The sequence below is a fragment of the Miniopterus natalensis genome, chromosome 4, assembly GCF_054644295.1.
Source record: "Miniopterus natalensis isolate mMinNat1 chromosome 4, mMinNat1.hap1, whole genome shotgun sequence".
In the NCBI taxonomy this organism is placed as follows: Eukaryota; Metazoa; Chordata; class Mammalia; order Chiroptera; family Miniopteridae; genus Miniopterus; species Miniopterus natalensis.
Window position 1 is genome coordinate 17,440,346 of NC_142084.1, and position 24,613 is coordinate 17,464,958.

The 24,613-nt window shown below is 41.1% G+C and overlaps 1 protein-coding gene across 3 annotated transcripts in view; it reads left to right on the forward strand.

Annotated features, from left to right (window-relative positions):
- Positions 1-24,613, forward strand: part of SIL1 (SIL1 nucleotide exchange factor) — a 252,983-nt gene that overhangs the window by 157,817 nt on the left and 70,553 nt on the right. For all 3 annotated transcript variants that reach the window (XM_087816342.1, XM_087816343.1, XM_016203791.2), the window contains exons 4-6: positions 8,416-8,536; positions 15,579-15,678; positions 24,086-24,277. In XM_087816342.1, coding sequence (XP_087672468.1) covers positions 8,416-8,536; positions 15,579-15,678; positions 24,086-24,277 — 413 coding nt within the window. The remainder of the gene's footprint in view (positions 1-8,415; positions 8,537-15,578; positions 15,679-24,085; positions 24,278-24,613) is intronic.

Consider the following 24,613-nt stretch of genomic DNA (forward strand, 5'->3'; position numbering starts at 1 on the left):
AAGTCTCAGCTCTGACCAGTCCTGGTTAAGAGCTTAAAGGTCCCCAGTGAGGTGAGGGCAATGCTTCCTATTCCATGTTCTATCTGTTCCTTCTGGTCTGGGGAGTGGGAGCAGGGGACTGGCATTCAAGCTGACCTTTCTGGAGGCCTACTGTGTGCCTAGTGTTGAACTCGAGCTGTGGGAACAAATAATTGGTCCCTGCCCTTCAGAAGCTCAGCGTAATTGGGAATTTTTACTCTTGTTAACACATACCTACAGGGCTTAATAAATAAAATATCTTTGTTTCATCCTGGTTGACATTTACCTTTTGGAGGCTGTGTTTCCTCAAACACTTTTAACTTCTGAGCACTGACACAGTGTTTTCTTATTTGTCCTTCACAACAATCTAACACATTAGGGAAGGCAGACATGAGAGAGTCTTTTCATTTGACAGAGAAAGACCTGAAGATTCAGACAGAAAAAGGAATTTGGCTAAATTCACCTATACTTGAAGACAGAGCTGAGTGGATAGCAGAGTTCCAGGACTCATGGTTGCATGGCCGGAGCAGCCCTTGATTTTCTCCCACTGTGTTCAGGTATGACTTGAAAGAGCCTAGACATCCCTGGAAGAGGAGTTTCCGGGCAGGAGCCTACAGAGGACACCCCATTATGTCTGTCCCTTCCCAAAGTCATATAACTACTGAGGTATCTGATGTCAAGGCAAAAAAACAGCGCTGTGACATCCATCTCAGTATGCCCTTTCTCTACTGAAGCAGGGCAGTCAATCTGCACAGCAGCCTCACCGTGGGCGCTAACTGAGGAGGACGCTGCCACTGAGTCCTGGAGAGGCAACTTTTTAATCACTGGGCACTGGGATGAGTTAGGACAAAAACTGAGTTATACAACAATTAATTATTAATAGGACCAGCAGTCACAAATTAGCTGCAGGCTGAATTTCATTGATGGATATATTTTGTTTGGCTTTTATATTTAAAAATTCAAATGTGTTAGAGCGGGCATTTTTCTTAGCCCTCATCACTGCCTGTTGTCTTGCAGATGGCCCTCCTCACTATCTCTCTTGCCTGCCTGCCTCTCATGAGCATTTGTGTTTGTGTTTGCCTCTTAGATCACTTTCTTACCTGTCCTAACCGGGGTTCCTCTTGCCCAGGTGCTTCAAGGCCTCAGCTTTTCTAGGCCTGTTTCCGTCTTCCTGCTCTGGCCAGAACTGTCCTTCTGGGACTGTGTTTAGGCTCTGAGCTTAGCTGTCTATCCTGGCCCCTGGAAATATTTGCTATCACCTTGGACTGCATCTGATAATTACTCTTTCTGGATTCAAAAGGATCTTTATCCAAAGAAATGATTTTTAAAAACAGCTTTATTGAGATAAAATTTGTATGCCATACATTTCACTCATGAAAAGCGTACAATGGGAATAATTCTCAAATGTCCCTAGATGTTTTTAGACTAGGGTGTTTCATGGACCAGAAAAACTTTAAAAGAAAATTTAGGGTAACCAGAGGCCAACTTTTTTACTAGGCTGAGTTAAGGACCTTGACACAGAAATAGCCCACTATCATCTATCATCATCATCATCTCATTTTATGAAAGGACATTTTAACACTAAAAAGATACAGAAACTATATAATTTCAGAAAAATGAACTGTTCTTTATATTGGACACCTTTAACTTCCTTGTTTCAGGACCATTAGGCTGAATTGCCACAATAAACAAATCACCTCAAAACTCGGCTTAAAACAACAGTAATTTTTTGGTATGGCTCTGACTTTTAGAACTGTAGTAATTGTTCACATACCCTTCAGATGCCCCCGGCCCAAGTAAACAATTAAAGTAACCAGGGTGTGGAGGAGCTGGAGCTACAAAATAGAGTACAGACACTAATAAATAAACCAAATATTATAAATTAATAGCATAATTATACTGAAGGGAGTAAAGGAGAAAAAAAACTAGCCTAAGTGACTTTGTGAAATGATATCTTGACTAGATATACTATAAAACTAAAGACAGGTACAGTAAAGCCAAAGACAAAAAAACTACATAAATGCTGTGATCTAGTTTGGTAAATGGGTTTCTCACAGGGATATAGATTAGAAATTTTGAAACTAGTTTATATGTGTACTAGAATTGAACAACAAATAAATATATTGCAGACAGTAAGAGCCAGGTTTCTCACAATTGGAGAAAGAAGTTACAAATAAGGAAAGGGGGAAGACAAATGAACTGTGTGATGTTAGATTGGAATCTGAGATATAAGTATAAACTTAGTTTTAAATTAGATATATAGGCAAATAGATACAGAAGTATATATGTGTATAAATGTATACGCACATATACATTTCTTAGGTCTCATTGAAAGGGTCTAGAAGCAGTGACAACGTAGTAGTAATGAGCACATTTCACACTCAGATCTTGGTTTCTAAACACTGTTCTTGAATAAAATAAACTAGGGTTCTTTGAGAAATAGTTGATTCTAGGGAAAGGAAAATACAAGATGAACTTGGAACATTTTATGAAAACAGAAAGGAAGGAAATACCTGAAAAAAGAAAATGATGGGGGGCAGGGACTTGTTAAAGAAATACAAGAGTCAACCTGAAGGAGCTCCTAATTGCCAAAGCTGAAACAATTTGAGCAACAAAATAAATAATGATAGTATTGGATTATAACTTATAGAATAAAATATCTACGAGTCCATACTAGTATAAGTAAATAATTAAATAGATGGAGGAGTGACAGTTTTTCCTTGCAATGAAATTTTAAGTATGTGTGAGGAAGGAGGGAAGTAGAAAATTGTCATTAGATCACCACAGTGGTAACTGTTGCACATGGATTCCCCTGATGGTGTGGTGTGAGGAGGAAAAAAAGGATTCGTATAATCTCAGAGTATTTCCTCATAATTTTTTAAAACAATTCAGTGGTTTTTAGTATATGCACAATATTGTGCAGTCATCACCACTATGTAATTTTAGAACAGTTTCATCACCCACAAAAAATACCTCATGCCTATTGGTGGTCATTCCCCATTCTTCCCTCCCCTGAGCCCCTGACAGCCACTAATGTACTGTGTCTCTTGATTTGTCTATTCTGGACATTTCATTTAAAAGGAACCATATGATATGTGGCTTTTTTCACTCTGTGTAAAGTATTTAAAGTCTGTCCATATTGTAGTATATATCAGTATTTCATTCCTTTTAATGGCTGAATATTATTTCACTATATGGATATACCACATTTTGTATATTCTTTTATCAATTGATGGACATTTGGATTGTTTCCACATTTTGACTATTATAAATAATGCTGTAACAAGGATTAATGTACAAGTTTTAGTGTGAACATATCTTTTCATTTTCTTTCTATATACCTAGTAGATGTGGAATTGCTGGGTTCATGTGGTTACTCTGTTTAACTTTTTGAGAAACTGCCAAACTATTTCCCACAGTTTGGCAGTTTGCATTTATTTTGGTTTGCTACAGTGAAAAAGCTCCATAGAGATTACTTTTCTTAGTTGATCAAGGCCGGTATTAAGCAGTAAGAAGTCATATTGACATCATAAACTTTGTAATATGAAGCACTGAGAACACTACTGCATCATTTCTGTGGTTTTCCTGACAAAGATGTATGACCTTAGTTTAATCATGAGAAGATACCAGGTAGTCCTGAATAATTAATCAGTATTCCTCAGGGTTTCAGAGTCATAAAAGACAGGGGAAGTCTGAGGAACTGTTGCAGACTACAGGATACTAGGGAGAAATAACCAAAGGCCATATGGGATTCTGGAACCGAAAAGAGATTAGTGGAAACACTAATGAAAAGGATCTTTATAGTTTGGTAAATGGTATTGTTAATTTCCCAGTTCTGATAATCGTCTATGGCTATGTAAGATATTAACATTTGGAAAGGCTATGTTAGCAATATTTAGAAACTGTATTACTTTTGTAACTTTTGTGTAGGTTAAAGGTGGTACAAAATAAAAAGTTAAATTCAGTCTTTTATTCTTGCTCACATGCCTGCACATCAGCTATACTTGGCTGACCATGGCTGGGCTTAGCTGGATTTAGCTCCAATCTGTAGTTTGGATCCAGGTCTGCTCTGTGGGTCTCTCATTCTTCTTGGACTGGAATATAGTGGAACATGGTCTTCTCATGATGATGGCAGAATTGCAAGAGATGAGCCAAACACACAGGCATGTTTCAAACCTCTGTGATGCATTTGCTAACATCCAGCTGGCCAAGGCATATTACAAGCTAAGTACAAAGTCAAGGGCTATAAAAGTCCACTCTACCACTCTAATCTTACTCTTACTGTATAAGAGGCAAAGGGTGTGAATACACCCAGGAGGGAAGAAAATCGGTGACAGTAATGCAATATACCACAGATTCTCCCTCTACTCCCCATGGGGAAAGCAGGAGTGTTACCTGGGTCTTGGACTGTGATTGAAATTCGTGACAGAGAGTTCCAGTGGGAGTCACAGCTCAAGTATGATGTGGCCTTACTTAATTTGGACAAGGCTCTACTTATTATAGACAGAGAGCTTCCTTAGGCTGAGGTCTGTCCCCAGGGAGCCAGTGGGGGAAACAGACAATTTAGGCCTCTTTGCCTTTCTAGATCCCCATCTTATTTTCTGCCTGTTCCCTTGCCCTCTGCCTCCTGCCTCAATTCCTAACTCTTTACTTGCATGTATCTTGTGACTTTTTGCCTCTGCTGTGCTTTTCCCCAGTGTTGTAGTCCCTTCACAGAGGCCCTAGAGGGATGCAGGTCAGATCACACACTCTCTTTAACTTGGCCTTTTTCCCAGTGGGGTGGAAACATTTGAAAATACTGTGTTTGCTGCTGCCTCTGCCACTGCTACTGCCATGGTTGGTTTTGTGTATTTTAAATGAGCGTAACCTGTATTTTAAGTTAATGCTATTGTGGTTGCTCTTACCCCCTGTGGTGGCTTATGTGAAGGGATTAATTTTGGAATTTCCCCAAATAAAATAAATTGATTCACATAAGATCCTAGTCTCATCCTTGGCTAGCTTAGCATGGTATAACCTGTTACGTTTTTAAACTTATAAAGTCACATACTTTTTCCTTTTCCATTTCTAATTTTGACCAAAAGTCTGAAAATGCAAGATGCTGCTATTAGTAGTAGTAGCAGTAGTATTAGTACTATTACTAGTAAAAATAACTATTAACGTGACTGCTAATTATTATGAATATACTTGCCCTAGTGAAAATCCTTGTTGGCCTTTCCACACACCTCTAGATCAGTTAAGATTTTCTCTCTTTCACATTTAATTTTTCACTCAACAAATAATTATTGAGGGTTTACTATATGCTAGGCCCTGTGATAGGCTCTGGGGATAAAATGATGAGCATTTATATTTACCAGGTTAAAAAAATAACCAGCTAAAATATAACTACTGATTGTGGTAAAAGTGCTAGTTTTTAAAAAAGGGTCATGTGCTGTGAAAGCCTTTAGGGGGCAGCTGGATCTGGTCTGAGAAATAGAGGATGCTCTCAGAGGAAGTGACCTTTTTTGGGTATTTTTTGTTAATCCTCGCCTGAGGATATATTTTTTTCCATTTTTAGAGTGTGGAAGGGAGGGAGGGGGAGAGAGAGAAACATCAATATGAGAGAGACACATTGATTGGTTGCCTCCCGAACACACCCTGACCAGGGCTAGGGAATCCAACTTGCAACACAGGTACGTGCCCTTGACTTGGAATCAAACCCGTGACCCTGCAACACAGGTACATGCCCTTGACTCGGAATCAAACCCGCAACCCTTTGGTGCGTGGAGCTGACCTCTAACCACTGAGCATGCTGGCCAGGGCTCAGAGGAAGTGACTCTTAGCTGAGATTGAAAAGGGAAGGAGATGGAGGCTGGGGTTGGAAAGAGAATTTTGAGCAAAGGGAGCAGGAGTGGAATGGCTCCATCGTAGGAAGGAGCATGGTTCTTTCATGGAATGGGAAAAGACCAGTGTGTCCTAGAGCAGGGGGAGTGAGTTGTGGACAAGCCTGAAGGGGCAGGCAAGGATTAGATACTAAAGGGCCTCATTGACCAGCATGAGGACTTCCATCTTTATTCTAAGAACAGTAGGAGGCCATTACAAGGTTTGAAGCAGGATAATTACATAGTCAGATTTGTATTTTGAAAAAGGAAAATCATTCGTTGTAAAGAACACATAGATTGGGAGGCAAGAGTAGATAGGGGAGGTCAGTTGGGAGGCTCTGGCAGGGTCCACAAGAGAGAGTAGTTTGAACAAGAGCAGTGATGGGAGGACAGAAAGAAGGGTATGAATTCAAGAGACATATAGCAGGAAAAATCACCAGGTTTTGGAGATAGATTGAGTATGGAGTAGGGGGTGGCAAAGTAGAGAAATATGAAGGATGACCTGCCTAGCATTTAGCCAGCTGTTGTTTTGTCATTTTTGAATCTCTCTAGGTGAGACAGCCTCTCCCCTCCACATGTTCAGATATAAGACTAATGCTAAAGAAGATAACTCTTTCCCCATGACCATAGGAATAGGATAAACATTCTTGCTAGTATGTGGCTTCATCTCCTCCCAGAAACAGCTTCCTCAGCCATTAGCTCTATTTTCATCCCCAACCTGGGCTTCCTGATGGCTCACCAAGCCAGCAACCCCCACAGCCCTTGTAGTTCTTTCAGCCTCTTCTGCTCTTTGCCTCCTGCATGCAGCCTGTCAGTTTCTGTGCCTGAGCCTTTGCACACAGGGCTCCATCTATTTGGGATTCCCTTTCTTCCCAGTCTAGCTCTCACTTTTTGCCTCATTTAATCCTCAACTTAACCTTATACAGGAAGCCTCCCCAGAGAAAGGTTTCCCCACTCTACCTGAACATATTTTTTATCCTTGAAGCATTTGGGAAAGGTTTGAGGTTAGAAGAGGGTCATTATGCACATACACTGAGGTACTTAAGTTCCCATTTATTTTTTAGCCAAAGATACAGAAACTCCCTGCTGAAGTGGAACAGCAGGAACAGAACAGCATGTCTTGGCATGGTGTTTCTTTGGCTCCCTGGTTCTGTGATGGAAGCATGGTGGTCGGTGAAACTTGGAGTTCACTATGGTCCTGCTAGAATTGAGAAAACCTGAATTCATGCTACATTGCTACTCTTTTACATTCAGGGTTTATGGGATCATTTTGAGAGAACTTGTGCTATGTGTTTCCCCTTAAGGAATGTTTGCTCTGTTACCCTTTTGTGGGGTGGGAGTGGGGATTCTTGAATGAAATTCAGCAACAGCAAGATAATGCCATCCTCTGTCAGGAAAAAGAGTCAAAGCTCAAGTGTCCGAGCAGCATCTCTGTTTATACATTTCCAAACTCCTGAAGAGCTTTTCCCCTTGAAATTCTCCATTCCTGCAGCCATCAACATTCCTCTTTTGTATTCCTAGAACCTGTCTACCACAGTGGCCTGGTGTATAGTAGTTGCTTGGTAAATATCAGTTGCATGAATGAATAAGTGTAACATTCATTTGTAGTATGTGATCTTGCAAGTTGCTTTTTAACTATCCTTGGGTAATTTTGTACAATGTATATGGATAGCCCATTAATTTACAACACTTGTTTGCCCAGCTAGTGGGTCAGCTCTTCTGATGTAGGTGGGTATAGGATTTTAGTTTTTCTTGGTTCCAATCCCTGCCTCCTTGGCTTGGCATGTCCTCCTGCTTTTCAGTCCCTTGCTTCTTCCTTCTTATAAACATTAAGTGTCACAAATTATATATGACAAGCTCTGGCCTGGAGGCTGGGAAAATAAAAAAGGAGATAGTCTCTGTGCCAGGAAGGGGAGAGCCTCATAGAGGGAGCCTGATCAAATTGATGAGGGTGGTGAGGTGTAAGCTTGCTGGAATGGCAAGCTGTCAGGGGAGGGGCACAAAGGATGTAGTGGAGGAGCCAGTAATGTAGCCATATCCTGAAGGGTAAGTAGGTATTCACCATTCATCTACTGGACAAAACAAAAAGGCTTATTATAGCTCAATTTAAAGAAAACTGAATGGCTTAAATATGCAGGTTCTAACCGGGGGACATTAGTCTCTGGATTAAACTGCAGATACCTTTGCCCACCTTGCTTCATCCCTTTATTTGATATGGATTAGCAAAAGGAGAATTGTGATTGGTGTGTGTGCATGCATGTGTGTGTGTGTGTGTGTGTGTGTGTGTGAGAGAGAGAGAGAGAGAGAGAGAGAGATGGAGGGAGGGAGGAAGAAAGAGAGGGAGATGGACAGAGTAGGGATAAGGACGGGGGGAAGGAGGGAAGGAGGGAAGGAAATATGGATGGATCCAGGTAACTGAATACTGCAGAGTCTGGTCTTCATGAACTAGTAAGTCCTATTGACTTGTTAGCCAGCCATTCCACCAGTGTTCCTCTGAGGACTGTATACTTCATGAGCCTTTTCTCTTCTTGGCTTTTAGGTCAAGCTGTCCCTGGGGGATCCCATGTGCGGCTGAATCTCCAGACTGGAGCAAGAGAAGTGAAACTTCAAGATGAAGACAACTTTCGAAATACTTTGAAAGGGTCGAAAAAAGGCAAAAGGTACAGTGTCATCCCTAGGGACTGGGAGACTAACAACACTGATTTTGTAATACTGAAAGTAATGGCAATGCAATGTTTCTTATGCACATTCATGTGACTTTTAAAAATATTTGAAATTTAATAGCCTAGAATTTGTGATAAATCTCTTAGGGTTTCATAGAAGTTTACTTCTACAGTCTTTGGAAAGAAATAGTTTGCAAAGCAAATTGATACTTTAAAAAAAGGCTGTAGGGGGAATGCTTAACCTGCTTTAAAAATGAAGCTATTTTTCCCGGTACTTTAAGAGCACCCATTTGAATCCCAACAATTAATGTGCTGATTACAGATGAGTCATCTATTCATTAAAAGAGGCCTGTTAGGCCTTCTGCTTTGCAGTAATACTTCCTTGGTGAACAGTAAAAATGCATTTTAAAGTCTTTCATTCAGACTAACTTTTCCTCTTGTTAGTCCATATTAAATTAAAACAAGCTCTCTTATAGTATAAAAGTTCTCCAATGGTAAAAGGTTGCCTTGTTTTTAATAACCAGTTTAGATTATTTGATTTTGGGCAATTCATAGTCTCAATTTTTCTGTTATTTGCTTTGAATTACCAAGTTCTCTGTTTTCTGTTTCCTGCGTGAGGGAGAAGGAGGTTGGGGCATGGAATTTCAGGGGCTGCTAGAATTATGCAATTTGAAAGGTCGGTATTAATACCAGTCATGAAGTTTCTAACACAGGGACTAGCAAATTATGGCCTGTGGCCATATTGGGACTGCTGCCTGTTTTTGAACGACCCACAAGCTAAGTTGTTTTTAACATTTTTTTAAATGTTAAAATGGTTAGGGGAAAAAATAAAAGAAGAATATTCCATGACTCATGAAAATTGTGTGAAATTCAGATTTCAGTGTCCATAAAAAGTTTTATTGGTACATAGTCATACTCATTCATTTATGTGTTACCTATGGCTGCTTTCTTGCTACATTGGAAGAGTTGTGTAGTTGGGACAATCACCAAAAGGCCCAAAAAACCTCAAGTATTATCTGGTCATTACAGGTAGTTTGTTGCCCCTGTTCTAATACATGTTAAGTATTGGGAATCAGTCATGGATTGAGTGGGAATAGCGTTACCCAGTCCTTGTATATTTATTATTATTATTACTATTTTAAAATTTATCTTTATTGTTGAAAGTATTACAGGTGTCCCATCCCGCCCCCCCCATTGATCCCCTCCACTTTGCTCCCACCCCCTCCCCAGGCCTTCACCACATTATTGTCTGTGTCCATGGGTTATGCATATATGCATATAACTTCTTTGGTTAATCTCCCACCCCCCACCCTCCTTCCCTCTTATCTCTTCCCTCTGAGATATGACAGTCTGTTGCATGCTTTAATGTCTCTGGGCGAGTTTTGTTTGTCAGATTCTTTCCTTCATTAGCTTCTTCTTAAAGAAGACCCTTCAACATTTCATGTAATACTGGTTTGGTGGTGATGAACTCCTTTAGCTTTTTCTTATCTACGAAGCTCTTTATTTGACCTTCAGTTCTAAATGATAGCTTTGCTGGGCAGAGTAATCTTGGTTGTAGGTTCTTGCTTTTCATCACTTTGAATATTTCTTACCACTCCATTCTGGCCTGCAAAGTTTCTGTTGAGAAATCAGCTGACAGTCGTATGAGTGCTCCCTTGTAGGTAACTAATTGCTTTTCTCTTGCTGTTTTTAAGATTCTCTCTTTGTCTTTAACCTTTGGCATTTTAATTGTGATCTGTCTTGGTGTGGGCCTCTTTGGGTTCCTCTTGTTTGGGACTCTTTGTGCTTCCTGGACTTGTAAGTCTATTTCTTTCCCCAGGTAGGGGAAGTTTTCTGTCATCATTTTTCCAACTAGGTTTTCAATTTCTTGGTCTCTTTCTTCTCCTTCTGGCACACCCATAATGTGAATATTGGGCCACTTGAAGTTGTCCCAGAGACTCCGTACACTATTTTCATATTTCTGGATTCTTTTTTCTTTTTGCTCTTCTGATTGTTTTTTTGCTTCTTCATATTCCAGATTGCTGATTTGATTCTCAGCGCCCTGTACTCTGTCGATTCCCTCTAAATTATTATTCATTTCAGTTCATGTAGCCTTCATTTCTGACTGGTACTTTATTGTGTCATTAATGATCTCACCAATTTCCTTAATAGTCTTACTAAGATCCTTGAGCAACCCTATGACTATTGTTTTGAACTCTATATCTAGTAGCTTGCTTGGCTCCATTTCATTTACTTCTTTTTCTGGAGGTTTCTTCTGTTCTTTGTTTTGTGACATGTTTCTTTGCCTCCTCATTTTGGCTGCTTCCTGGTGTTTGTTTCTATATATTAGGTAGAGCTGCTATGTCTCCTGGAATTTTTAGAGTGGATTTGTGTAGTAGGTGTCCTATAGGGCCCAGTGGCTCAGTCTCCCTAGTCACCTGAGCTGAGTCTTTTAGGTGCTCCCTGGTGTGGGCTGTGTGTACTGTTCTGCTGTAGTTGAGCCTTGGTTGCTATTGGCGTCACTGGGAGGAGTCAACCCCCAGGCCAATCGGCTGTGAGGACCAGCTGCAGCTACAATCAAAGAGTTGCTGTACTGGAGACACCCCTATGGAGCAGGATTTACTTCAGTGGAGCTTTGGTGTTCCCCAAGTGTGCCCCTTGAGTGTGTCACTCGTGGATGTGGTAGGGTTGTAATCCAGCATGGCTGAAGCTGACTACCGGATGCACTGTCTCTGGGGCCTCCCAGGAGGTACAAAGTCAGCCTCTGCCAGTGCCTTGCCCAGGGTCACCCAGCATGAGCTACACAGCAATCCGTAGCTGGCTGCTACTTGTGCTGGGCTTGGAGGTATCCAGGAGAGGCCAAGCTATGAACCAATGCAGGCTGCCACTAGTGCCAGGCCTGGGGCCACTTATCGAGAGGTATGGGGCGCACTGAGGCCAGCTGCTTGTTTGAGAGATTTTATGAAAGTCCTAAGCATGAGGCTAGAAAGGCCACTTGCATAGAAAAGCCACTGGAAATGGTGTGGATGAGCTTGCTAGTAGGGAGGGCAGGGTCTCTGGGAATCACCAGGGTGGGGTGAAAGGTGTGATTCAGGTTGATGGAGATTCAGAAAAGGTGCCTGCCTGCTGGCTCTGTGGGGGGAGGGCTCGTCAAAGGAGCAATGGCCTCTGCCAGCTCTTCTGTCTGTGAGAAAGCTGCCCCTCCTCCAGCTCTTTCCCTGATTCCAGGCAAGTTATTTCCTCCCTGAATGTCCCAGGTTTCTTTCAAGCTGCTGCTCAGTGCTGGAGCTCAAAGGGAGTGCATCTGAGTAAGTCTGTGCGCCAGCCCTTTAAGAGGAACTGCCTGGAACTCCAGCAGCCTCCGCACACTTAGCTACAATCCCCGCTGGTTTTTACATCCCAAAGGTGTGGGGACTTCTCTTCCTGTCACTGGAACCCTGGGCTAGGGGGCCTCATGTTGGGGTGGGACCCCATGTTCCTCCAGGAAACCTCCATTGCCAAGATATCCCTCCCGATTTTATTTATTTTATTTTTTAAAAAAATATATCTTTATTGATTTCAGAGAGAGGAAGGGAGAGGGGGAGAGATAGAAACATCAATGATGAGAGAGTCATTGATCAGCTGCCTCCCAAACGCCCCCCACTGGGGATCGAGTCGGCAACCTGGGCATGTGCCCCTACCGGGAATCCAACCACTATCTCCTGGATCCTAGGTCAAATGCTGATCCCTGAGCCATGCCCGGCCGGGCTCCCTCCCGATTTTTAACCGTGGCACCTGGGTGTGGCCATCTCTGTGATTCAGCCAAGATTCTGCCCCGGGTCTCCGCCCTTCCTACCAATCTCAATGTGCTTCTTCAGTTCCCTAGTTGTAGGACTTGTATTCAGCTAGATTTCAGGAGGTTCTGAATGATGGCTGTTATGTATTTTAGTTGTAATTTTGATGTGGTTGTGGGAGGTGATGGGTACTGCTGTTACCTACAACGCCATCTTGTTGTTCATCTATTTATTATTTTCACAATATTTTACAATTAGAGAATGAGGCAGAAAGGGACCTTAGAAATCCAGTTTTTCCTGAGTGTTTTCCTTGATATACCTGACAAAAAAGTCACTCAGCTTCTCCATGTGCACCGTCAGTCATGTAGCACTCACAACCCCACAAAGCAGCCTGCTCATATTTGGGTAGTTTTTACTGCTGGAAAATTTAACTTTATATTGTGATAGATAAGATAAGGAGATATTTAGCCTCCTTAATGTCACCTTGAACTAGGAAAGATCTTTACCTTCCCACATATGCCTATACCTGGGGTGACCCATGTCATCTGATGATTAATTTCACACAACCATCTAAGAAAGAATCAAATCCTATTGTTGTAACCCTGTCAACCTCCCTCTATCCCCAACACACATATACACATATATGTCAGGGTCTCAAAGTACTTACGGAAGTCTTTTCTCACATCTAAGCCAAGTGTTGTTTTCTAAATAAAAAGCTATTTTTTTTTTTGTTTGTTTAAGAATACTGAATGGATGAATTTGTAGATTTAATTTGGAGGTAGGGCGAACAGGACTTGCTAATCATTTAGATGTAGGGGTTGAAGGAAGGTTTGGAGGAGGGATTCAGTATAAAGCCTCATCTTGGAATTTGTCCAACTCAGTGCTTGGAGTTACTATTTATTGCAATAGAAAAGATAGGGAGAGGGACAGATTTCTGGGGAGAACCATCAAGACCATTGTTTTAGATGTAATAAGTTTGAGGTGCTGGTTAACCATCTGAAATCCAAGATAAATCACTTAGGTAGCTGTACAGGACTCTGGCTGGTTCAGGGGAGAAGTTTGGGTCAGGAATGTAAATTTGGGCATCATTACCTGATGGATATTTGAAAAGACCTAGGGGGAGTATAGAGATGGAGAAGAGAATATTGTCTAGAATTGAAGTCTGAGGCATCCAGCATGTATAGGGTTCAGGGAGGAGATGAGGAGGGGAAGAACCAGGAGAGCCCCGTAACAAGAAGCCAGGAAAAGTGAGTATTTCAAGGAGGGAAGATTAAACTGTAGATGCTGCTGAGTGGTGGGGGAACATGACATTAGCGAAGAGTCTGTTGGATTTGGCCATCAATTATTGGTAATTTTGATGAGCAGATTTAATAGAGGTGTAGGAACAGAATCCAGATTAGAGCAAATGACAATGTAAATAGCAGTCAAGAAGGTGAGGATAGTAAGTGAAGACAGTGTGTTCATAGTTTTACTCTGAACGGGAGCAGGGAAATGGCATGATAATGGGGTCAAAGGAGTGTTGGTATGCTGATGGGAATAATCCAGTCAAAGGGAGAAATTGATGATGCAGGCAGGAGCTAGTGGTATAATTATGGAAGTTGAAGCTTTTGAAAAGGCAAGTGGAATATGGAACTTAAGTTTCCCTAGGAGCAGGGACACTGTCCATTACAATGGAAGGGAAAGCAGAGACTATAGATTTAGGTGCAGGCTGGTGTGTAGAGCTGATGTTAGGAAGATGAGGGAGTTCTTGAATGTCTATTTTTCTCAGTGAAAAATAAAGTGAAAATACCAGCTGAGGGTGGTTGTGTGTGTGCATGAGTGCAGACACACGTGCACCCTTGTGGCCTGGAAGAACAGTGAACAGAGATATGAGACAGAATGGGATTCATCCTGACAATATCTTAGAGGAGGTGGAAGATAAGTTCAAGCTATGGCCCTAAATACTTAGCTCCCTCTTAGGGGTAAGGGGCAGGGCAGTGTCATCCTCAAGCAGCTAGCATAGGTGATACTCTGCCAGGAGAGGGAATTTCTCCCCTATCTTTTAGGATTGTGGTAATGATTTGAATGAAATACTCCTTCTAAAGGATTAACACCGTGCCAGGCACATGGCTAACTGTTCAATAAATATGAGTAATTAACTATTATTAATTAGTTTGGGAAGAATGAAGTTTAAAGAAGACATGTGTTTTTCTTGGGACCCTAAAAGTTGTCTAGGATAAATAAAATACGGAATGAGCAAAGCCCTTGAGAGCATGCCCTTCTCATGAGAGCTGAAGCCTGCTAGGATCTTGGACCAGGAGACTGATGTGCTCATCTTGCCTGGAGCAGAGCAGTCCAATAACTCCTTCCTCCCCCACCTTGATATATCTCCTGAGCTATCCTTAATGCCCCCCCCCCCCCCAAGCTGGACAGATTTGTCAAGCACAGCCCACATTCCATACTTTTTCCATATTACTCTTGTTGCTATCTCTGTTCACTGAACTGTAATAACTGCTGGTGGTAAAACCTACCCCCACTGCCCACCCCATGAATGCCTTCTCTTCAGTCAAGATGAATGGTTGTGGCATGGATTAGCTCCAGGGGTCTTTGTGAGGATATCATTCTGTAGTCTTTGCCAGGTTCCCGAAATTACATCCATGTTGGTTCCTTTATTCCCTCTTCTTAGAGACTAGCTACGGAAGGTGGCTGACCTTGATTCTAGTCTTTGGTATCTTAAATCCATTCCTTTGTCAGGTTGACACATACCTTCTCCATCTACTCTGTGCTTAGGGGTTGGTCTTAAAGGTGTGAATTTATCTAGCTTGTTTTTGTGAAAACAGGCTGGCTTGTCAAATCAGGTGAGGCACATGCTTGCGGGGCTCAGGTCTCTGTTGGTTTCTTTCCTAAAAACAATATAGAGTCTATGTTATTCTTTCTGTATTCAGTTTCCTTCAGAAGGTCCTGCCCTGGCATGTGCTGAGAGCAGCATTGCCGAAACATTCCAGACTTGTTTTTGCCTGAGAAGCTGGCTGAGAGCTCTCTGTCCATGGTGGGCCTCTGTCCTCTCCCATGTCATTTCCTCCTCTTTCATGAAATGACCCCATCTTCAGCTGTGTCTTTCCTCTTCTAGCTTCAGGGTAAGATCACCCTGTTGTACTTCTGGCTGACTGAAGGTAAAGGTAGGGTGGTGCACTCTGACTTAGAGCTGGCCTGGCTTAGCTTGCCTTGGAGTACCAGCCACCCATGGGGAGTTTCTTTCCTGGGAAAAATGGTGTCTTCCTCCTGACTCTCAACTTCTCTTTGGACAGGCTGGACATCAACACTAATACCTATACATCCCAGGACCTCAAGAATGCACTGGCAAAATTCAAGGAAGGGGCACAGATGGAGAGTTCAAAGGAAGACAAGGTATGTGACATTCTCCAGGGAGTTAGTATAAGTCTGCAGGATGGCCTTGAAGGGAATCACTTTTTCCCTTTTGCAGTTATACATGGGATAATAATAACAATAATATTGTAAAATAATTTAAAGAGCAGTTAATGCCAAATGTATAACCCTTTATAGACTATTGAAAAAATGCTGGGAGCATTTCTGTCATCAGTTAGGTTAGGATCCAACTTCCCATTACATGTTTAGGGAAGTTGAGGCACAAAGCAGAAATAGCCATACTCTCCATTATCACAGACATGAGGGGAAAAAATAGAGATTGCCCTGCCAAGATGGCTCAGTGGTTGAGCATCAACCTATGATCCAGGAGATGACTTTTTCTCAGTCAGGGCACTTGCCCAGGTTGCGGCTTGACCCCTAGTAGGGGACGTGCAGGAGGCAGTCGATCAATGACTCTCTCATCATTGATGTTTCTATCTCTCTCTCCCTCTCCCTTCCTCTCTCTGAAATCAATAAAGACACGTTTTGTTTTTTTTAAAAAAAGAATAGAGATTAAAACTCAGATCTTACTTACAACTGGATTACTACAAGTTTAAAGGACAGAGGTGCTGGGCCAGGAAGGAAGAAGCCTGGGTCCTTGCCCTTATCCTTTGAACATGTGGCTAATGTATTTCCTTTTCCAGGCCTCAAGGCTTCTTAACTACTATATAGCACAGGGCCGGGATAAGAAGATGGCTGAGGTTTCCATCAGCTCTTAAACTCTATAAGCTAAGGGAATGAAAAGGAACAAGAGGCAGAATTGCAGTTCCTTGGCTAGGCCCCTAATATCTGGGAGGTACAGACCTATACCAGAAAGAAATTTTACTCTTATATGGATCTCATGGGCTCATGTAACAGTCAGAGAATTCTGCAAATCATTTTTTACATTTCTAGTTGAGTCCTGTCCTTGAAAGAACTTCCTTAGATGACTGCCTTGGAGACCTTTTTAAGTTCTCCCTCCCTCCCTCTTCTCCTTTGCTTTGTCTACCTGCCAGCCCTCGCCCCAGAATCCTGGCAGTATTTTGGAGGGCCAGCATAAGGTTATTTACGGCTTGTATGTTACTGGAAGACGCCTTAGGTCCCTCGTATCTTTTAGAGCTAAGTATTTCTGAGACAAATGAGCTGGGTTTTTTTTGTTTTGTTTTGTTTTGATGTGGAGGAGGACCTAATTAGGATGTGCTAGTATGCAGGCCAAGTCTCCATGTCTTTAATCATTTTACCAACGTCACATCTCCCAGCATGGAGAGTGTATATGGTGTGAGAAAGTGATTAGCAGAATGGCAGTAGCAGCAGCAATGGGTGAAGGAAGATGATGCATAAAATTCCATCCTGCCACAGGTGTATTAACTAACGGGTGAGAAAAAGCAGATCCCCTAGCTGGTGAAGGTAAGGCCAGCAGAGGAGAGCAGTGCATGCCTAGGTGCACGGAACAGAGAGATTAGTGATCTGTGGCCAGGGGTTGGGCTCACTCTGACTTATTATCCCCTCACCATGGGCTCCAGGTGGGGCTGACGGGAACATAAAAGGCAGCCTTTGTTAATGTCTTTTCTATTGATGGAAGACTCACTGCACCTCTGTCTCTTCTCTTTGTTCTCTTTAATGACATTCTTCTTCCATAATTCAGTTAGTGTAAAAATATGAATATTATGAAAATATTTTTTAAATGTGAAAGCAAGAGATTAAGTTTTCAGGTGGTTTTTTTTTTTTTGCAATTAAAAATAATCCTCTCCCTTTGCAAGGGGAGATCCCAATACCAGTACCCAAATTGGCTGATTTGAGTCAACTGCCACTTCCGAGATAGGGCTGCCACATTCTTTATTTAATTCTGTGGAGCTCAGGTTGTTAGCTCCTTCATTGAAGTGCTGAGTCCTGGGATGTTTTTCCTGCTTTCAATTGGAGCCTGTTTGGACTGATTCTGCTCACTGCCAATGCACTGGGATTGGCAAATAAATTGACTTCAAGTAGATTAGAGAGTTTCTTACATGTCCTAAGCTACTGACTGGAAATGCCATCATACTTTTTGTTTATCAATATTTACTTGCCTTGGGTTAGTGAACACAGTATACAATATGCAGATGATGTATTATAGAATTGTATCCCTGAAGCCTATGTAATTTTATTACATTACCCCAATAAATTCAATATCACCCCAATAAATTCAATAAATATTTAAACCCAAGTTGTGTGGTGGCTTGAAAATACAGGATTGTGCTTTTGCTATATATAAAAGCAGTACTGTCAGATACTGTACCGTATCCTGTCAATGAAGGGAGTGTTGTGTGTTTTTTTAAATATATCTTTATTGATTTCAGAGAGAGGATGAGAGAGAGATAGAAACATCAGTGATGAGAGAGTCTTCATTGATCAGTTTGCCTCCTGCATGCTCTCGGCTGGGAATCGAGCCCGCAACCCAGGCATATGCCCTAACCAGGAATCGAACAGCAATCTCCTGGTTTCTAGGTCTATGCTCAACCACTGAGCTATGCCCAGCTGGGCGAAGGAATGCTTCTTGAGCTTTATTTTTTGGGGGAAGGGCATCAATTCCATTGTATCTGTTGGTACCTTAGTAGATTTAAGTGAATCAGTCCTTCCCAGAGTCACTTGCTTCATGGAAAAACTGTTTCTCCCAACAGATTTGGGCCATTATTGATGAAACTGATCTCTTTGTCCCTCTATTACCATACAAATTTCTTGACGCTTTATGTTTTATCATGTCAGTTGTTGTTCACGTGTGTCCTATAAATCGCTGCATTTTAAAATATGGCCTTAAACTTTTGATTCGGGGCAAGATGAAGTAGACCGATTTCTCTTTATTCTTCCTGCTAAAGAACAACTAAATACCATGGACGTAATACTAAAAGTAAATAGAAGACATTAAAAGGTGGGAAGAAAAAGGCAGATTGGCGAGGAACCTAGGAACTTGATGAATTACATGGCAGTGAGTTCCTTGGGCTTTCTGTTTGCCCTGTATATATCCCAGAGTGGGCACTGGAGAAGCCCACATCTTGGAAATGCCAACAGGTATAGAGAGAAAACTGCCCTAATAAAAGCCTGCTCTTTTGAGAGAAAGGCAGCCTAATAGGACAAAAACTTTTGGCCAGTGCCTGTCCTCCTTTAGCCAAAGAACATGGAAATCTTCCTATGTTCACCCTAGTGCCAGTGGAAGTTGAATGGGGAACTTAGATTTCCACCTCCCACTTGGTGGTAACAAACTTGGGTGTCAGCAAAAGCTGAGTGGGGAGCCTGAACTTCCACTTCCTCCTGGTGGCAGTGAGATGGTGTGAGGCTGTAATTTGTTACCTCAACCAAGGTGATGTGAGTGAGAGATGATCAGAGTTGAGGTGAAATTTCTCCCTTTGCCCAGTGCTGGGAGACTATTTGCTTCCTCCACTGGTGTTTCTCACCCTTCACATAGGGTAGCATGTTCTACTGTTAGGGTGGGATCAGCAGAGGCCAAGAAGAGAACATGAATGTCTGTCCCCTGCCTGGCAGTGCCAAGGAGGTTTTTCACTTCTCTAGCTGAGGTGATGCCAGTGGGGTGGGGTGAACGGAGAACCCGTGCTTTCGCCCTGACCTGGTGGCAGTGAGGCAGCGGGGTGCAGCATTCTTCTCCCCACTCCAAGGCAGCGTCACTGGGAATAGGGGAGGAGGGCGAATTCCCCCTTGAGGCCAGCAGCAGTGAGGCTGCCGCCAGAGGCTAAGGAAGGAATTTTGCTCTATGTCCAGTGCCCAGTGCTGGCCGATGATGATCTTTTTCTCCTAAATAGAGAGTGGTGGTAGGATTTTGGAGAGGAGGGACCTACAGAAAGGGATTTTGCAAATGAAGTTCTGGGCATACTTCCTACTGACTCACATGAGAAACTGACCAGAGTTAACACAGCAGAAGATTTAAGAAACTGAACTGTGGTTTAGAATATTGCCTAGGTGTTTAGATTAGCTTCTGGTTAGCACACAAAAGCATACCAAAATAACACTGCAAAGGCTCAGAAAACTTAATTGTTTTGAAGTCACAGTTATACAAGAACGTCAGAAACAGTGTATTAAACCTAAACAATGTGACTGCCCACTGAAAAGGAAGATTCAGTAGGATTCAGAGTCATAAGACCAAAATGCCCAGGATACAGTAAAAAAATCACTCATCATACCAATAACCAGGAAAATCAAGACTTACATTAGGAAAGACAATTAACAGATGCCAACAGTGAGATGATTCAGAAGCTGGAATTATCTAACAAGGATTTTAAAGCAGCTATCATAGAAAAGCAATTAGGAACGTTCTTGAAGCAAATGACAACCTCAGCAAATAAATAGAAGATATAAAAAAGAACCAAAATGCCCTAGCTGGTTTGGTTCAGTAGTTACAGCATTGGCCTGTGAACTGAAGGGTCCCGGGTTCAATTCCGGCCAAGGGCATGCACTTTGGTTACAGGCTCAATCCCTGGCTCCAGTCGGGACCCATGCAGGGAGACAACCAATTGATGTGTCTCTCTCACATCAATGTTTCTCCCCCACCCTCCCTCTCCCTCCCCCTCTCCCTCCCCCTCCCCTCCCCTCCCCCTCCCCCTTCCACTCTCTCTCTAAAGCAATGGAAAGGATATCCTTGGGTGAGGATTAAAAAAAAAGATCCTAATGGAATTTTAGAACTGAAAAATACAGCAATTTTTTTTTTAATTACTGGATAGGCTTAATAGCAGAGTAGAGATGAGGGAGAAGAACATAAGTGAACCTGAAGAGATAAAAATTTCTTAATTTAAATAAGAGAGAAAATAGATTGAAAAAATGAACAGAGATTTAGGGACCTATAGGACTACAAGCATACCTCTTTTTATTGCGCTTTGCAGATCCTGTGTTTTCATCAACATTGATGCAAGTAAAAAGATTACGATTCTCTGAAGGCTCAGGTGATTAGCATTTTTAGCAATAAAATATTTTTAAATTAAGGTACGTACATTGGTTTTTAAATCTAATACTATTGCACACTTAATAAACTACAGTTTATTGTAAACATAACTTATATGTGCATTGGGAAACCAAAAAATTTGTGCTACTCTATTGTGATATTTGCTTTATTGTATGATCTGAAACTGAACCTGGAATATCTCCATAGTATGGCTGCGTAACGAAAGATCAAATAGTTGTGTCACAGGAAAGGAGGAAGAATATGGGGGTGAAAAAATAATCAAAGAAATAAAGATGGAAAAATTCCCAGAGATGATGAAAGGCATAAACCCATGGATTCATGAAACTGAGTGAATTCTAAATAGGATAAATGCAAAGAAATCAACACCATGACATATTACAGTCAACCTCTGAAAACTAAAGACAGAAAAACTCTTGAAAGCAGCTAGACAGAAACAATACATTTTCCATAGGAAACAATGAATGACAGCAGATTTTTCATCTCAAACCACAGAGGCCAGAATTATGTGGCACAACATTTTTCACGTGCTAAAAAAACAGACTATCCACTCAGAATTCTATGGTCAATGAAAATATCCTTCAGGAGTGAAAGGGAAATCAGGACATTCTCTCACAAAAGAAAATTAAAAGAATTTGTCACCAGCAGACCTACCTAAAAGAATGACTAAAGAATATTCTCCAAATAATAATAGAAGGAAACTTGGAACATTGGGAAGAAAGAACAATGAAATGAGTAAAAATAAGGGAAAATTCTCTTGAGTTTTAAAAATTGTGTTTAATAGTTGAAGCAAAAATTATGACAACATAACGTAACTCCATGTGCATTCAATATGAGTTTCATTACAAGAGTTACCACTTTGGTTTCTTTGCTGTACTTTTATCTTTGTTGGCCAGGTCTCTCTTTTGATTAGCCCTTTTTATGAAATGTTACGTGGGTTTATCATTTGGGAATGAGGAAGCCGTACAACTGCATACTTGACCTCTGTGTTTGAACTGAATAACGGATGCCCAGTGCCCAGTCACTGACAGACTTTGAAAGAAGAGATGTGATCATCCACTGATCATGATGGCATTTATGTAGTGATTTGTGAACTGACAAGTTACCAGCAAAGTTGGTATTTTATGCAATTACAGTTAACATATTGTGGCAACTGAAATTTGTGTCATGTTGGGAGGCTGGTGTTACTTAAACTGTGGTATTTGAAACTGGTGTATATCAGATTTGTGCAAAGCAAGGATTGTCTGTTTCTGATGAAGGGCTTGTATCTAGAATATATAAAAAACTCTCAAAACTCAGCAGTAAAAAACCAACAATCTTTCTGGAAAATGGACAAAGGACATGAACAGACATTTCACCAAAAGGATATGTGGATAGCAAATAAGCACATGAAAAGATGTTTAATATTATTAACCATTAGAGAAATGCAAATTAAATCCACAATGAGATATCACTATACATCTATTAGAATACCTAAAATAAAAATGGTGATAATACCAAATAATAGTGAGGATGTGGAGAAACTGGATCTTTCATACATTGTTGGTGGAAATATAAAATGGGACAGTGCTCTGGGAAATAGTTTGGCAGTTTCTTATAAAACAAAACATATACTAATCATACAACCCAGCAATTGCACTTTTGGGCATTTATCCCAGAAAAAGAACTTAAGTTTATGCAAAAACCTTTATATAAATGTTCACGCAGTTTTATTTATAATAGCCAAAACCCTGAAACAACTCAAATATTCTTCAACAGTTGAATGGTTAAACAAACTGTATATTTATACCATGGAATACTACTCAGCATTAAAAAGAAATGAACCATTGTTATATGCAGTAACTTGGATACATCTCAGATGCATTATGTTCACTAAAAAGGTGCCAGTCTCAAAAGGTTATAGACTTTGTGATTCCATATATATAACATTATCCAAATGTCAGAATTATAGAGACGGAGAACAAAGTAGTGTTGCCGGTGCATAGGGACAGAAGGGAGTGGGTTCAGTGGTGATGGGACAGTTCTGTAGCTTCATTTCCTGCTGGTTACATGAATCTATACATTGGACAAAATTGTTTAGAATAATGTACACACACACACATGCGCATGTGTACATATAAAAGCTGGTGAAATCTGAATAAGACTTGTAGACTGATTAACAGTATTGTACCTAAGTAATTTTCTTGGTTTTGATATTGTGCTATTGTAATGTTTAATGTTACCATTGAGGGAAGCTGAAAGAAGGATACATGGTACTCTCTGTACTATTTTTGTAATTTTCTGTGAGTTTTTAATTATTGCAAAATAAACAGCTTTTTTTCCCCTTCCAAAAAAAAAAAAAAAAAAAAAGCCTTCCTGAGCACCAGTTACACATCATTTTTGTGAGACAGAGTTCACTAGTTTGTTATCCTGCTCACTTGCCTGTCATCCTACAGCTCTTCGCCTGGCCAGAGTCCTCTAGCAGGGTGTAGGGAGAGCATTTCCTTGTTGTAAGCAGAATATGGCATCACGTAGATGTGATTACTCTGCTAGGAGCTTGGTCTTTTAAAAGAAAAGCTGATTCATTTCTTTGGTTGGTATTTCTATGGAGTGCTTATAACTGGAGAGAAAACCCAAAGGCAATAAATAGATGAGCAATTTGGAACTGACAGCTGCTCATCACCCTGCTTTTTATAAATATTCGTGCCTTTTAATTTTTCTTGAAAGATAGAGACACAAACCACTGTGACATTTCAGGCTCTTTATAAGCACTATCCTCTAAAATTGGGAAGAAAACAAGGAGTGTCACAGGTGTAAAATATCTAATTAAAATCTTTTATTCACCTCCAACATCACTTCATTTTTAAAATCTTTGTATGAGTGCAGGGTGGGGAGGGACTGAGAGAAAATTGAGACTTGAGTATAGTACATACAGTAATTTAGCCACTTTAAACAGTTGAACAAATTGTACTCCTGTAGTTAGATTGACAGTAATGACAGTGATTTAATTTTCATCAGCAAATTGCTCCCACTCTGACATCTCTTTACCCACAGTTTTCTACATTGGGGTTTCCCTAAAATGTTGCTGGATTGGGCAGGGCAAAGCCAAGATATTCTATGATTGTAGAATATAGAGAATCAAGGTGTGGATTATTCCACCTTAGACCTCAACCTTTCCCTGTGAGGTTAGGGGTTAAAGGTGAGCTTGCATTGCTTCCCCTGACCTCAGTGATTACAACAAGAAGACTTTTCAATCTTTCTGAACATTGGAAGTCAGGCTGGGATAAGAGAACCTTGGAAAACCTTGGGGCAGAGGGCTATATAGACTCTTGAAAGCATATTAGAAGATATCAGGATTTCTGATAGTACACATGAACAAAAATTTTGAGTTCTGGAGGAGCAGTTCTTTGAGGATGGGCACCCATGGTAGACCACAGGAGTCTTGGGAAGAAGTCTCCAATTGATTTAATTAATTATTTCTTTGCTTCTTAGGCAAGGCAGGCTGAGGTTAAACGTCTCTTCCGCCCCATTGAGGAGCTAAAGAAGGACTTTGCAGAGCTGAATGTTGTCATTGAGACTGACATGCAGATCATGGTACGGCTGATTAACAAGTTCAACAGTTCCAGCTCCAGCCTGGAAGAGAAAATTGCTGCGCTCTTTGATCTTGAATATTATGTCCATCAGGTATTGTATTTCATTGTCCATAAGTCTGATTTTTAACTTACAGCTTCAAAAATAAACCCCCTGCCCTAAGCTCTTGGAAAATACATCAGCATCTGTACTTTTCTCCCAACCTGTACAGTATTTTTAATCTAGGCCAATATCTATTGTCATAAAATACATTCTTTTTATTTATTTATAATCCTCACCCAAGGATATGTTTTTATTGATTTTAGAGAGGAAGAGAGAGAGAGAGAGACATCGATGTGAGAGAGAAACATCAATCAATCGCCTTCCATACGCGCCTCAACTGGGGATTGAACCCACAACCTAAGTATGTGCCCTGACCAGGAGTGAAAC